We start from the raw sequence: 14,514 nt of genomic DNA on the forward strand, positions 1-14,514 counted from the left end.
CCGGCACCTCCAGAACTGACTGTATGTAATAGTAAGGGGTGCTGGGGTGTGCTGCAGGGTCTATTGATGCTTGCTGTGAGGGGATCTACTCTAACTGGAGGGGATATATTTTAGCAAGGGAGTCTATTGTTGCTGGATGGTGCTCGGAGGTGGGACCAAGGAATGGTGCTCGGAGGTGGGTAGGGGGTGGGACCAAGGAATGGTGCTCGGAGGTGGAACCAAGGAATGGTGCTCGGAGGTGGGTAGGGGGTGGAACCAAGGAATGGTGCTCGGAGGTGGGTAGGGGGTGGAACCAAGGAACGGTGCTCGGAGTTGGGACCAAGGAATGGTGCTCCGAGGTTTGTAGGACCAGAGAAAAGGAGTACCTCGGAAAGAGGGGAGTTCCTGCACCTATTGTCTGAGAAAAAAAACCCTGCATCTTAGTATCTATATCTGCTGTATCCTACCATCTGCAGGCGCAGCTTGTTTCAAGCGTGCAGCAGGCTGGCGGGGTTATCTCAGTGACCCTGCGGTAGGGAATGGATTTCGACTAGTACTTCCTTGGTATGCTGTTGGTTAATGTACCTTTGAAACCCCATTGTACCAGTCTAGTCTGAACGTTCTGAATCATGCTGCTTTGTATATATGCAATTGTTTCAATAAAGTTTTTTTTGATAAAAAAAAAAATTGTAAAGCAGTCATAGGAAAATGTCTTCCCATTTTGCAAATTTAAAGGGAACTTGTGCTTTGCCCATTTGGTTTTCTATTTATCTTAGAAGCTCTTCTCAGCTCCGCCAATTGCCTGCTGGACCCCACTATGGGAGGTGAACAGTCAAGGTTAGTATGGAAGACGATTTACAGGAATGCAAAGAATATGTAAAGATAGGAGGATCTGATTGTACTCATCTTAGCTCACTAGATTGTCTGAATGTTGGCTCGTATTGTGCCACTACGCTGCCCAATAACTGCTCATTAAAATGACTGTTGACTTGTCTTGTCTTGCTATCTGCATTGCTGATCTTTGCTCTCTAACACTACTAAAAAATATTCTGCATCTGATACTTAAATCAGTAATAAACCACATAAAAAAAAAAAAAAAAGGCACCAGGCAGTTTAAAGGGTTTGTAAACCCTCAATTTAAAAAATAAAAAAATAAAATTAACAAACGTGTTATACTTACCTGCCCTGTGTAATGGTTTTGCACTGAGCAGCCGGATCCTCATCTTCTAGGGTCCCCCGCCGGTGCGCCAAGCCCCTCCTTTTCATCCCCCACGGAGAGCCCCTTTCCATGGGACTCGGCCCCGCCCCCTGAGTCACTGGATCTGACTGACATTGGCTTCCGCTGCTATCAATCTGTCCAATGAGGAGAGCGACAGCGGCTGGATCGGATCAGGGGCTCAGGTAAGAAAAAAAGGGGGGAGAGCTGCAGCACAGAACGTTTTTCACCTTAATGCATAGAATGTATAAAAAGGTAAAAAACCTTAAGACTTAACAACCACTTTAAATCATAATGTGATAGTATGCACTGCAAACTAGCACATTATGACAGACTAATGCCTCGTACACACGTTCAGATAATCGTACGATAAAACTGGCTTTCGACCAGATCGCACAATAATCTGATCGTTGGTACACAGCTTTCGACAGCCGATCACGACAGTTCGTCCAACAAAATCCAAAGGGACAAAAAGGAAAACTTCTGTTGTTACGATACACCTTGAGGCCACACCCCTGGACGACGTCTTTTGATGACGAAACGCGTCGGTTGGCGCTCTTGGTGACGCGTGCTGTGGCGTGAAGGAGACGTGGTGGCCATCTTTTTGGTTGTCCAAACGAGGAACGCCGAGGGGAGGTCCATGATACCGATTTAGAGATGCGAGATCATCTTTTTTTACCCTGTAAGTGTAATTTTATCATGTGGGAATAAAATTTTATAGCAGTCTGCGCTATGTGAGTGTCCCTGCTCTTTTCATTCCATATCACATCATTTGTTGAGCTTGCCAGTGAGTGGGAGTTCCTGTTCCAATACATGTTTTCTGGGCGTATGTGATCTCTGTCATGGGGATCATCAACATTTGGTAAGCAGTGGTGATATTGGGAGTGCTTTTGGTGGCGGTTCTCCGATTCTGAGGCTATTTCATCTTTCTTCAGTGTGGAGTTATATCGCAAGGACTGCTTTTTGTTTATTCATTTGGGACATTCTATTAGGGTTTAGCGCCACAGCTATTGTTCCATTTTTTGTTTAATCTGTAATTTTCCAGATTAGTGTGGCTGCTTCCTTTTCATGTTATTATTGAGTATAAGTTATTTACAATATTTTTAGAGCAGCAATATTGTGTTTTACTGTTGTTACGATAGCCTAGCGAACGACAATCATTTATTCAGTACACTATGCGTCTGCTAAAAATCGATCGACAAAGACCGCGCATGCTCAGAAACACTAAAATAGCACGGAAAAAGCCTGGTTGCCATTGTTTTTGTTTTGCACCATCTGATACGTAGCTAAGCAACCAGGAAGCTTTTCCAGAATCGTACGAAAAAAATCATACGTTTATATGCATTGTTGAATTCGATATTCGTATCATGCAACAAAATGCGAACGATAAGTCGTCCGATTATCTGAACGTGTGTACGAGGCATTACCTGAAGACAAAGCCCACCAGCGGCGCACTGTCACTACTGAAGGCGCTTCCATCTTTACCCAGGTCTTTTTTTCCGGGTTCGCGGGCTTCAGTGATATGAATGGCAGAGTCGGCGATGATGTCACTCCTGCACATACGTGTAGGAGTCACTGTTTATGGCACGGCTCTGAAGAGCACATGCGCTGGTGATTTCACTGGCTGCATCGAATGTAAATATCTCCTATATGGTTTACGTTTAGGAGATATTTATTGTACCTATGAGAAAGCCTTATTATAGGCTTACCCATAAGTAAAAATCATACAAGGGAGTTTAATCCATTTTTAAGGTGTATCATCTCCTTTCCAGAAAGCGGAATCTTCCTTTCAGTGTCCCAACCAAATCCCCATATGTGCTCCCTGGTTTCCTTTCTTTGCACACTTTACCCTCCTCAGCATCCCCTTTACCCCCTCCTTTTGTCCCTCAACTCTCCCAAGTGCCACCCCACCACCCTGAGTTCCCACTCAGTAACCCCGTTTACCTCTATCCCCCCCCCCCCCTCCCCGAGTGCCATGCTATCCCCTTTAGTGTTCTCCAAATCTCTTTCCATGCCACTTAATTCCCTCAGTGCTCTGATTCCACTCAATGTCCTTCAATATTCCCCTCAGTGTCTATTATTATTATTATTATTTATTTCAGGTTCTTATATAGCGCTGTCAATTTATGCAGCGCTTTACATATACATTGTACATTCACATCAGTCCCTACCCTCAAGGAGCTTACAATCTAAGGTCCCTAACTCACATACATACATAATAAGGCCAATTTTTATACAGGATCCAATTAACCTACCAGCATGTCTTTGGAGTGTGGGAGGAAACCGGAGTACCCAGAGGAAACCCATGCAGGCACAGGGAGAACATGCAAACTCCAGGCAGGTAGTGTCGTGGTTGGGATTTGAACCAGCGACCCTCTTGCTGCTAGGTGAAAGTGCTAACCACTACAACACTGTGCCACCCTAGTAATATATTAAAATGAGTCTCAATTCTCCCCTAGTAATAAATTAATAGTGTTAAAGTACAGGTGCATTAGTAATACACACACATCAGGGTGTCCATACTTTAACAGTGCATCTTTAGTGCCTCAATTTCCATCACAGCAAAAATTAGGCTCACAGATATCTGGTCCCCCCCTCTGAGTGCTGTGGTTACTTCCAATGGCTCCTTCATCCTTACTCTGTCCTGTAGTGATTTAAGGGTAGACTATAGACACCACAGGGCTCAGAGGGGGACCAGACATCTGACGCACTTGGAAGCAATGATTGCAGAAGATTCTTCAGGCAGCGACTGGTCTGCAACAGACCGAAAATTGGCAGCGGGACAGATATTCATTGTGTCCTTTTACAGCCACTGCTTTGTTCAATTTTTATTTACCTTGAAATGACAGGGTCACTTTAAGACTAACATGTATAAAACCCTCAAATTACACGTCTATCTGTAAACGCATGACACTTTCTAGAAAATATTTGTCATTGGTAATAGCAGAAAGATAGATAGCAGGTTAGCAATACGAGTTAGTAATATGCGTGGGCTACTCACACCACGGTTCTCCAGCTCCAGCACACGGATTGTATAATAGGATTTGATGTCTTCAGAAAGAAGGGTGAGTTTCAAGTTTGCATCCTCAAACACCATCGGGCTGTCCTGCTTTTTCGGCCAGTACTGTGCGCACTTGATCTGCGGGGTACAAATTTGATATTTAGTCAAGAGAGCATTTGTGAGGTCAAGTACTGATGCTGGAAAAGAAGACCTGGTTTACAATCGGCATCAAATTCCTCCCAAAAGTGTTCAGTAGGGTTGAGGTCAGGACTCTGCAGGACCAAGGAGTCATCCACAACAAAGTGCTCAAACCAAGTATTTTTGGAGCTGGCTTTGTACTCATGGGCACAGTTCCAGTGCTGGAACAGAGTAGAGTCTTCCCCAAACTGTAACCACAAATAGAAGCACACAATTATCTAAAATGTTTTTTGTACACTCTAGCTGTAATAGCACCCTTTACTGGAAACACCTCAATCATTTGAAAAAGGGGGGTCCACATACTTTGGGCCATATAGGTTAGTATGGTGGTCAAGAGTCCACATAATTTGGGCCATATACGTTGGTATGGTGGCCAGGAGTCCACATATTTTGGGTTATATTGGTTGTTGTGGTAGTCCACCTTCATTGAGTCCACCTACATTGGGCCATATAGACTGGTGTGGTGGTCAGGATTCCACATACTTTCAGCCATATAAGGTTGGTGTGCTAGTCAGGAATCCACATACTTTGGGCCATACAAGTTGATGTGGGGGTCAGGAGAACACATAATTTGTGCCATATAGATTGGTGAAGTGATCAGGAGTCCACATATTTTGGTTGGTCCTCAATCATTTAAAAAAGGGGGGTCCACGTACTTTGGGCTATACAGGCTAATGTGGTGGTAAGGAGTCTACATACTTTGGACCATATAGGTTGGTGTAGTGGTCAGAACTCCACATAGTTTGGGCCATACAGGTTGGTGTAGTGGTCAGGAGTAGGCTTGTGATGATATCAGATTTTCATGCTGCGATTGATTAAGGTTTTGCCACGGTATACGGTATTATCACGGTATTCAATTATTAATTTTAAATTATTAAATTTCTACCTCACTTGAATTTCATTGCTGAATTTAGGGACTTTGGTTCACTTATGCACATTATTATATAGTCAGTCAGTACAGACTCTGTGAACCAGGCCTAAAATAATCCATCAAGCAGTGTCTGGCCTAACTGGTGATAACTGGTCCTGGCGCTCGGCTCCGATCCGATGGCCTGGTCATTAAGGGGGCAAATCCTTGTGGTCAAGAAGTGGTTAAAACTGAAGGAGGACCGGTGTGGTTATTTATAAATTACTTTACTATTTGCTTTAGGCCTGGTTCACATGTATGCGGGTTTGCGGTTCACATGTATGCGGGTTGGCGGCCCACATTTGCACAGGCATAGCAGCCCATGGATTTTAACGGGCTGCTAAGCCCTCATTTTCCGCAGAAAAAAGGTGCATGCAGCATTTTTTTTAAAATTCAGTGGCCTTGAAATCCATCCTGTTTTTGCACCATGCGACTAACCTGCAGTTCCTGCTCTGGCAAGCTTTCTGCGTTTTTTATATACGTGGGCCCAGCATTTAAAAACACAGTTTGCGTGTGCAGCAACTGCAGGTAAGTCGCATGGTGCAAAAGAAGGATGGATTTCATGGCCACTGCATTTTATTAAATTCTGCATGCACCTTTTTTCAGCCGAAAACGCAGGCATAGCAGCTCAAGCCCATTCAAATCAATGGGCTGCTATGCCTGTGCAAATGTGGGCCCCCAACCCGCATACATGTGAACCAGGCCTAAAGCAATAGTAAAGTCATTTATAGATAAAAACACCGGTCCTCCTGCACGTTTAACCACTTCTGGACCGCAAGGATTTGCCCCCTTAAAGACCAGGCCATCGGATCGGAGCGCCAAGACCAGTCATCACCAGGTAGGCCAGACACTGCTTGATGGCTATATAATAATGTAATGTGGGCTGGTGTGTGTGTGTGTGTGTGTATATATATATATATATATATATATATATATATATATAATATGCTGCTATGCCCATGTATGTATGTAGGTAGGTATGCATGCATGTATGTGTGTATATCTCTATATCTATCTATATATATAGAGATCTATCTATTCTATCTATCTATCTTATTCTATCTGCAGAAACTTGCTTGTATTATCAGTGTTTCTGTGTCTGAGCCCTGGAAGAAGCATGTGGGTGTGTGCTGAGTGGGAGCCGTCTGATTGGTTACAGGGAGGAGCTAAGTCTCTCACTCTAGGATCATATTACCAGAGCTGTTTCTATTGAGTGAGTGAATGAGTCATCCAGCTCACTGAAATGTATCAATTCTAAAGGCAGACTTGAGGAGCAGAGAAACACAGTATTTTAAAAATGCCACAATAACAATACCGTGGGTATGCAATACCGCAATATATCGGAATACCGAAACTGGCATATGTCTAGTCAGGAGTCCACATATTTTGGGTTACTTTGGTTGGTGTGGTAGTCATGAGTCCACCTACTTTGGGCCATATAAACTTGTGTGATGGTCAGGAAACCACATGCTTTGGCCCATATAAGTTGAGGTGCAGGGGTCAGGAGACCACATACTTTGAGCCAAATAGGTTTGGGTGTGGTGGTCAGATGCACACATACTTTGGGCTTATATGGGTTGGTGTGGTGGTTTGGAGTCCACATACTTTGGGCCATATAGGTTGCTGTAGTGGTCAGAAGTTCACATACTTTGGGCCTATATGGGTTGGTGTGGTGATTTGGAATTTACATACTTTGGGCTATATAGGCTGGTGTGGTGTTCAGGAGTCCATGTAAATTGGGCCATATAGGATAGTGTGGTGGTCAGAAGTCCATGTACTTTGGGTCATATAAATTGGTGTGGTGGTCAGGAGTCCACATACTTTGGGCCATATAGGTTGGTGTAGTGGTCAGGATTTCACATACTTTCAGCCATATAAGGTTGGTGTGTTGGCCAGAAGTGCACATACTTTGGGCCACAGAGGTTGAGGTGGTGGTTAGGAGAACACATACTTTGGGCCATATAGATTGGTTTAGTGATTAGGAGTTCACATACCGTACATGGGCCATACAGGTTGATGTGATGGTCAGGAGTCTACATACTTTGGGCCACATAGGTTACTGTGGTGGCCAGGAGCCTACATACTTTGGGCCATATAGGTTGGTGTAGTGGTCAGAAGTTCACATACTTTGGGCCTATATGGGTTGGTGTGGTGATTTGGAGTTTACATATTTTGGGCTATATAGGCTGGTGTAGTGTTCAGGAGTCCATGTAATTTGGGCCATATAGGATAGTCTGGTGGTCAGAAGCCTGTGTACTTTGAGTCATATAAATTGGTGTGGTGGTCAGGAGTCCACATATTTTGGGCCATATAGATTGGTGTAGTTGTCTGGAGAGCACATACTATGGGCCATATATAGATTGGTGTATTGGTCAGGAGTCCACATACTTTATGACTATATAGTATACATATTGTACAAACACACACACTGGTATGAAGCACATCTCCAGGCGATACACAGAAGATGAATCTCAGACTAATGACAGTCAGGAAATGCGAGGAATACGAGTCACTGCAGCTTTTCCTTGAAGATTTCTGGATTTCCTGACTGTATAGGATAGAGCTCCATTCTGGCCGGTCTATATCTATTTCCTGCAGTCTCCCCGAAGACGGTCAGATGGTCCTGTCTCATTCTATGTCTCTATATCCCACCTTTCTTATGCACAGCAGTACTGTACCATTGTAGTCACCCAATGGAGGACAGAAGACAGAGGTACTATACTCAAAGCAACAAAAAAGCTATTTCATGAGAAATTTAATTATGCATACAGTTGGGCAAAAAAGTATTTGGTCAGCAACCAATTGTGAAAGTTCTCCCACTCAAAAAATGAGAGAGGCCTGTCATTTTCATCATAAGTATACTTTAACTATGAGAGACAAAATGAGAAAAAAAAATCCAGAAAATCACATTGTCTGATTTTTAAAGAATTTATTTGCAAATTACGGTGGAAAAATAAGTATTTGGTCAATAACAAAAGTTCATCTCAATACTTTGTTATATACCCTTTGTTGGCAATGACAGAGGTCAAACGTTTTCTGTAAGTCTTCACAAGGTTTTCACACACTGTTGCTGGTATTTTGGTCCATTCCTCCATGCAGATCTCCTCTAGAGCAGTGATGTTTTGGGGCTGTCGCTGGGCAACACGGATTTTCAACTCGCTCCAAAGGTTTTCTATGGGGTTGAGATCTGGAGACTGGCTAGGCCACTCCAGGACCTTGAAATGCTTCTTACGAAGCCACTCCTTCATTGCCCGGGTGGTGTGTTTGGGATCATTGTCATGCTGAAAGACCAAGCCACGTTTCATCTTCAATGCCCTTGCTGATGGAAGGAGGTTTTTACTCAAAATCTCAGGACACATGGCCCCATTCATTCTTTTCTTTGCATGGATCGGTCGTCCTGGTCCCTTTGCAGAAAAACAGCCCCAAATCATGATGTTTCCACCCCCATGCTTCACAGTAGGTATGGTGTTCTTTGCAACTCAGCATTCTTTATCCTCCAAACACGACGAGTTGAATTTTTACCAAAAAGTTCTACTTTGGTTTCATCTGACCAGATGACATTCTCCCAATCCTCTTCTGGATCATCCAAATGCTCTCTAGCAATCTTCAGACGGGTCCAGACATGTACTGGCTTAAGCAGGGGGACACGTATGGCACTGTAGGATTTGAGTCCCTGGCGGCGTAGTGTGTTACTGATGGTAGCCTTTGTTACTTTGGTCTCCGCAGGTCATTCACTAGGTCCGCCCCCCCCCCCCCCGTGTGGTTCTGGGATTTTTGTTCACCGTTCTTGTGATCATTTGACCCCACGGGGTGAGATCTTGCGTGGAGCCCCAGATCAAAGGAGATAATCAGTGGTCTTGTATATCTTCCATTTTCTAATAATTGCTCCCACAGTTGATTTCTTCACACCAAGCTGCTTGCTATTGCAGATTCAGTCTTCCCAGCCTGGTGCAGGTCTACAATTTTGTGTCTGGTGTCCTTTGACAGCTCTTTGATCTTGGCCATAATGGAGTTTGGAGTGTGACTGTGAGGTTGTGGACAGGTGTCTTTTATACTAATAACAGGTTCGAACAGGTGCCATTAATACAGGTAATGAGTGGAGGACAGAGGAGCCTCTTAAAGAAGAAGTTACAAGTCGGTGAGAGCCAGAAATCTTGCTTGTTTGTAGGTGACCAAATCCTTATTTTACCGAGGAATTTACCAATGAATTCATTAGAAATCCTACAATGTGATTTCCTGGATTCTTGCCCCCATTCTGTCTCTCATAGTTGAAGTGTACCTATGATGAAAATTACAGGCCTCTCTCTCCTCTTTGGGCCATATAGGCTGGTGTGGTGTTCAGGAGTCCACATAATTTGGGCCATATAGGTTAGTGTGGTGGTCAGAAGTCCATGTACTTTGGGTCATATAAATTGGTGTGGTGGTCAGGAGTTCACATACTTTGGGCCATATACATTGGTGTAGTGGTCAGGAGTCCACATACTATGAGCCATATAGGTTGGTGAGGTGGTCAGGAATCCACATACTTTAGGCTATATAGATTGCTGTAGTGGTCAGGAGTTCACATACTTTATGACTATATAGTATACATATTGTACAAACACACACACTGGTATGTAGCACAACTCCAGGCGATACACAGAAGATGAATCTCAGACTAATGACAGTTAGGAAATGCGAGGAATACGAGTCACTGCAGCTTTTCCGCGAAGATTTCTGGAATTCCTGACTGTACAGGATGGAGCTCCATTCTGGCTGGTCTATATCTATTTCCTGCAGTCTCCCCGAAGACAGTCAGATAGTCCTGTCTCATTTTGTCTCTATATCCCACCTTTCCTATGCACAGTAGTACTGTACCATTGTAGTCACCCAATGGAGGATTGAGGCCCTCTATTCTAAGCAACAAAGTAGCAATTTCATGAGAAATTAAATTCTGCATATTTATGATTTATAGATTTCAACGGTAAAAATTACGTGTTCACCGTCACTGGAATTTAAGGACAGATGGGTGATGGTTTGGATTGCTTCATATTTGTCAGCAAGGTCTCCATGTAGAAATATTGAGATTTGTTCCCATTTGCCATGAGGTCTTTGGCCAGGAAGTACAACTCCTAATATGGTCATTCCAGGAAGTTCAATGAAGAGACTGACTGTCTAACAATTTTGCTTTTGTCTGAGGTGGCTTTCCATTCACCTATTGTCGGGTGTGCTAATGAACTCACCTGTTGTCTGCTAAGGGATGTATTGACACTCAGAGTAATGTGTATTGGGGGCTCGTTATGGAACCATTGTTCTGTGTCTGGCTATTGTGTACATTGATTGTCCCCTGGGGGCTTCTGTCTCATTACACATAACAGTCCTTCTACTCAAGCTATCTGACCAATCCCTGCTGACTCATTTTCAAGTCCCCATTTGCATGGCTAAGGAGGACCTGAAGGAGAACGGCATGTACTGTGCAATTGACCAATGGGAAAGTGGTTGTTGGGGGCAGGATGTTCCAAATTCTGTATAAAAGTGTGCTGTGTTCTTCCAATAAATGGCCTTCCTGTTTGAACTTACATACAGCCTGCTTGGTGTTTGTTCTAATGGATTCTGAACGGCACATAGCTGTAGCTCGGATCCCGGAGCCTTGGTTGAGCGAACCATCAGACGTTGTGATCTGCAAGCTGACTCACTAGAAACAGAGGAGTGTCGGGAGAGCGGAAGCAAGCGAGCAAGGGTCTCGTTACAAATACATCAGGAAAATTTTCTTTTAGTTTAAACCAGAAAACATTTTTAATAAGAGAGTCTTCTACTTTTTGGCTGCAGAAAGAGCCAACCGTCCCTTTGGAAATGTATAGGTGACACAATGGCAGGTACACTGAAGGAGCATTTTAGGGTTTCTCCACCCTGTAGCAACTGCAATGGCTGTCTTGGAGTGACGATCCCGCCAATAGATCGTAGGTGGTAATACCGCAAAGCACAACCCTAATAGTCTCCACCAGGCCTCGGCCTAGTCAAAGATTGTCCTGTTGGGTTTCTCTGTGGCTGAGCATTCCATGGTTCATCAATGAGGCAATATATAAACATACACAATAGTTTATACTCACTGATCCCTTCTCAATGACTCGGTTCAGCATGACGACCCCGCTGCTTTTCTGTTCCCACACCATCTCCCAGAAGTGACCGCACGTACTCGGAAGTGGACCCTGCCAGGGACAGCAAGACTTTGTTATCTGACAGATAATAAACTGAGACATTAAGCTGCCCTTTGGATGCTATAGGGCATGGGTGCTCAACATGTGTCCCTCCAGCTGCTGCGGTACTAAAAGCCCCATGAAGCATTGCAAGGCTGACAGTTAAAAGCACGACTCTCAAAGGAAAAGGAATGATGGGGCTTGTGGTTCCCAAACAGCTGGGGTGCCATGGGTTGAGCACCTATGCTATAGGGCAACAGCAATGCAAAGAATGAATCCTATTCAGTTACTAGGTAGTTAAACCAGGATAACATTGGCAACCATGTAACCTGCACTAAAGAAAAAAAACAACAAATCAGCAACACTTAAATTCCTATCTTGACTGGATCCCTTTAACAAAGACAAAACATTCCCAGTCCACACAGTATTTTCTGTTCACTGATGCAAAACAATGCCACTGAATGTGAAGGGCTCCATTAAAAGCTGTTTGCGTGTTGGTTTCATGTACAGCTGAAGAAGGTAGCATCTCCCAGATCCCCCTTAGTGCCCCCATTCCCCCCAATTGTGCCTTAACCCTCCCACTGCCACACATACCCTCAGTGTCCCGACTTTTCTTTAAGTCCCCCCCCCCCCCAGTATCCCTCAATCAGCCTTCATTGTTCCCAAATCACCCTGTCACCCAATCTACCTTAGTGCCACCATATCCCCTGTTCCCCCTAACTCTCTCGGTGTCCCCTAACTTGTCTAAGTGTCTAAACTCCCCCAGTAACCCCCTTTTCCCTTTACTGCTCCCCCCTATTCCCTTTACTGCTCCTTCATTACCCTTAGGGTTCACAATCCCACCCAATGTCCTTCAATTCTTCCCCCCCCATGCCCCCCAATTCATTTCAATAGTTCCCCAATTCTGGTCAGTGCACCTAATCCCTTTAAGTGGTCTCCAATTCCCCTTAGTGCATTCCAATTCTGCTCAAGGTACACAAATCTCTCTTAATGTCCAAATCCCCCAAATAAAAAACATTTCCTAAACTTATTATAAACTCTTTTAAAATAACAAATGTTATACTAACTTGCTCTGTGTAATGGTTTTGCACAGAGCAGCCCTGATCCGGCTTTTTTTTTTGGTCCCCCGCTGCAGCGCCCCCCCCCCCCCAGAGTGCCCACCATAGCAAGCCACTTGCTATGGGGCACTCATGTGGGCTCGTTCCCAAGCCATCACTGTGTGTCCATAGAAACACAGAGTGCGCTTGGCCCTGCCCCTTGCTCCCTACTCACTGGCTGTGATTGACATTGGCTCCCGCTGTTGTGTGTGTGAGCCTATGAGGACGGAAAGAGCTGAGAGAAACGCTGCTCTCATGCACATCACCTGATCAAGATTGGGCGAGATTGAGATGGCAGAGAAAGCATTACAGTGAAAAACCTTCAGCCTTTAGAACCACTTTACCACTTGCCTACTGCGGCAGGCTGGCTTGGCTGCGCGAAATGACGTAGTACTACGTCGGTCACGCGCATGCGCGGCGGCGGCGCGCACCAGCCGCCCCCCCCCCCCTCCAGGCAGTGGGGATGCCGATGCACGGGGCCAGCGGCTGCGATTGTCGCCGGGCACCCGTGATCGCTCCCCGCTGAGAGAGAAGCACGGTCAGCTGTTGTAAACACAGCCGACTGTTCTTCTCTCTGAAATAATCACAGAGCGCCTGTGATCCTTCTATATAGGATCACAGGTCTCTATGATCATTTCACAAGTCCCTCCCCCCACAGTTAGTAAACATTCCCCTAGGCTCACACTTAATCCATTGATCACCCCTAGGTTAACCCCTTCCCTGCCAGTGTCATTATTACAGTAACAGTGCATATTGTTAGCACTGATTACTGTAGTAATGTCCCTGGTCCCCCCAAAAGTGTCAAAAATGTTAGTTAAGGGTCCAATCAAAATTAGTGGTTTTCTTTTACTTTCAGTTTGAATAACGGGAAACAGGACAAATAGAGGGGATGAATCTCCGTAACGGGGACACAGACTGCAATATAAACTGACAGGGGTTCCAATTCCTCTTCACTACATCCAAAAGCAAAAAAAATACTTTTGCCTTTAGTTACACTTTAAGCTTGAAAGATGATGGCTCTTTAGTGTCTCTCATATTTTCCATCACATCAAAACTTTAGACTCATTAAAAGAACTGCAATTCCCAGCATGCTCTGCAAACCTGACATGATCAAACGTGCAGCATCTCCGGAAGGGAGAAGATCAAACTTTTTTTTCTTTTTTACAAACTAAAAAAACATTCTATGGAATTCTCCTGTGGGAAATCAGATTCTGAATACATTCCCCACCGGTGGCTGCGGAGTTTGAACTGCTTTTTCTACATCTTCAGAGTCAGACACTTCCAGGTTATGTTAGATTCCTGGTCTCCTGCCAGCCCCTAAGGCCACTACTGTATGTACGAGTCACATAGGGGGCCAGCATATAGAACCGCAGCAAGTGGTGGAGAATGCGGGCCTTTAACACTTAATGAAGGATCGGATGCTGCAGAATCAGATGTGGGTCCGAAAGACAGGGAAGTTCAGACTCATCAGGTACCAGAGAGATAAGGAATAAGAATCATCTTTGCGGGGGAAGGAGAGGCGGTTTATTCATTTTTTTTTTTTTTTTTCAAGCGACAAAGTAGCAGCAAAGTAGTATTGAGTTGGCCAACCCTTTGCAGCTATAACAGCTTCATCTCTTCTGGGAAGGCTGTCCACAAGGTTTAGGAGTGTGTCTACGGGAATGTTTGACCATTCTTCCAGAAGCGCATTTGTGAGGTCAGGCACTGATGTTGGACGAGAAAGGCCTGGCTCACAGTCTCTGCTCTAATTCATCCCAAAGGTGTTCTTTTGGATTGAGGTCAGGACTCTGTGCAGTACAGTCAAGTTCCTCCACCCCAAACTCGCTCATTCATGTCTTTATGGACCTTGCTTTGTGCACTGGTCCAAATAATTTGGTAGGAGGTGGGATTATGATGTGGGGTTGTTTTTCAGGGGTTGGGCTTGGCCCCTTAGTTCCAGT

At 44.6% G+C, this 14,514-nt stretch overlaps 2 protein-coding genes across 2 annotated transcripts in view; both read right to left on the reverse strand.

Moving 5' to 3' along the window:
- Positions 1-14,514, reverse strand: part of BCAS4 (breast carcinoma amplified sequence 4) — a 1,047,728-nt gene that overhangs the window by 794,594 nt on the left and 238,620 nt on the right. The window lies entirely within an intron of this gene.
- The window catches only part of PTPN1 (protein tyrosine phosphatase non-receptor type 1), a 171,031-nt gene that overhangs the window by 11,999 nt on the left and 144,518 nt on the right, over positions 1-14,514 (reverse strand). The window contains exons 4-5 of the mRNA XM_082272203.1: positions 11,391-11,489; positions 4,197-4,334 (exon numbers count right to left, since the gene is read on the reverse strand). Coding sequence (XP_082128329.1) covers positions 4,197-4,334; positions 11,391-11,489 — 237 coding nt within the window. The remainder of the gene's footprint in view (positions 1-4,196; positions 4,335-11,390; positions 11,490-14,514) is intronic.

Source organism: Pelophylax lessonae (assembly GCF_965119305.1).
Source record: "Pelophylax lessonae genome assembly, chromosome: 11".
NCBI classification, from domain to species: Eukaryota; Metazoa; Chordata; class Amphibia; order Anura; family Ranidae; genus Pelophylax; species Pelophylax lessonae.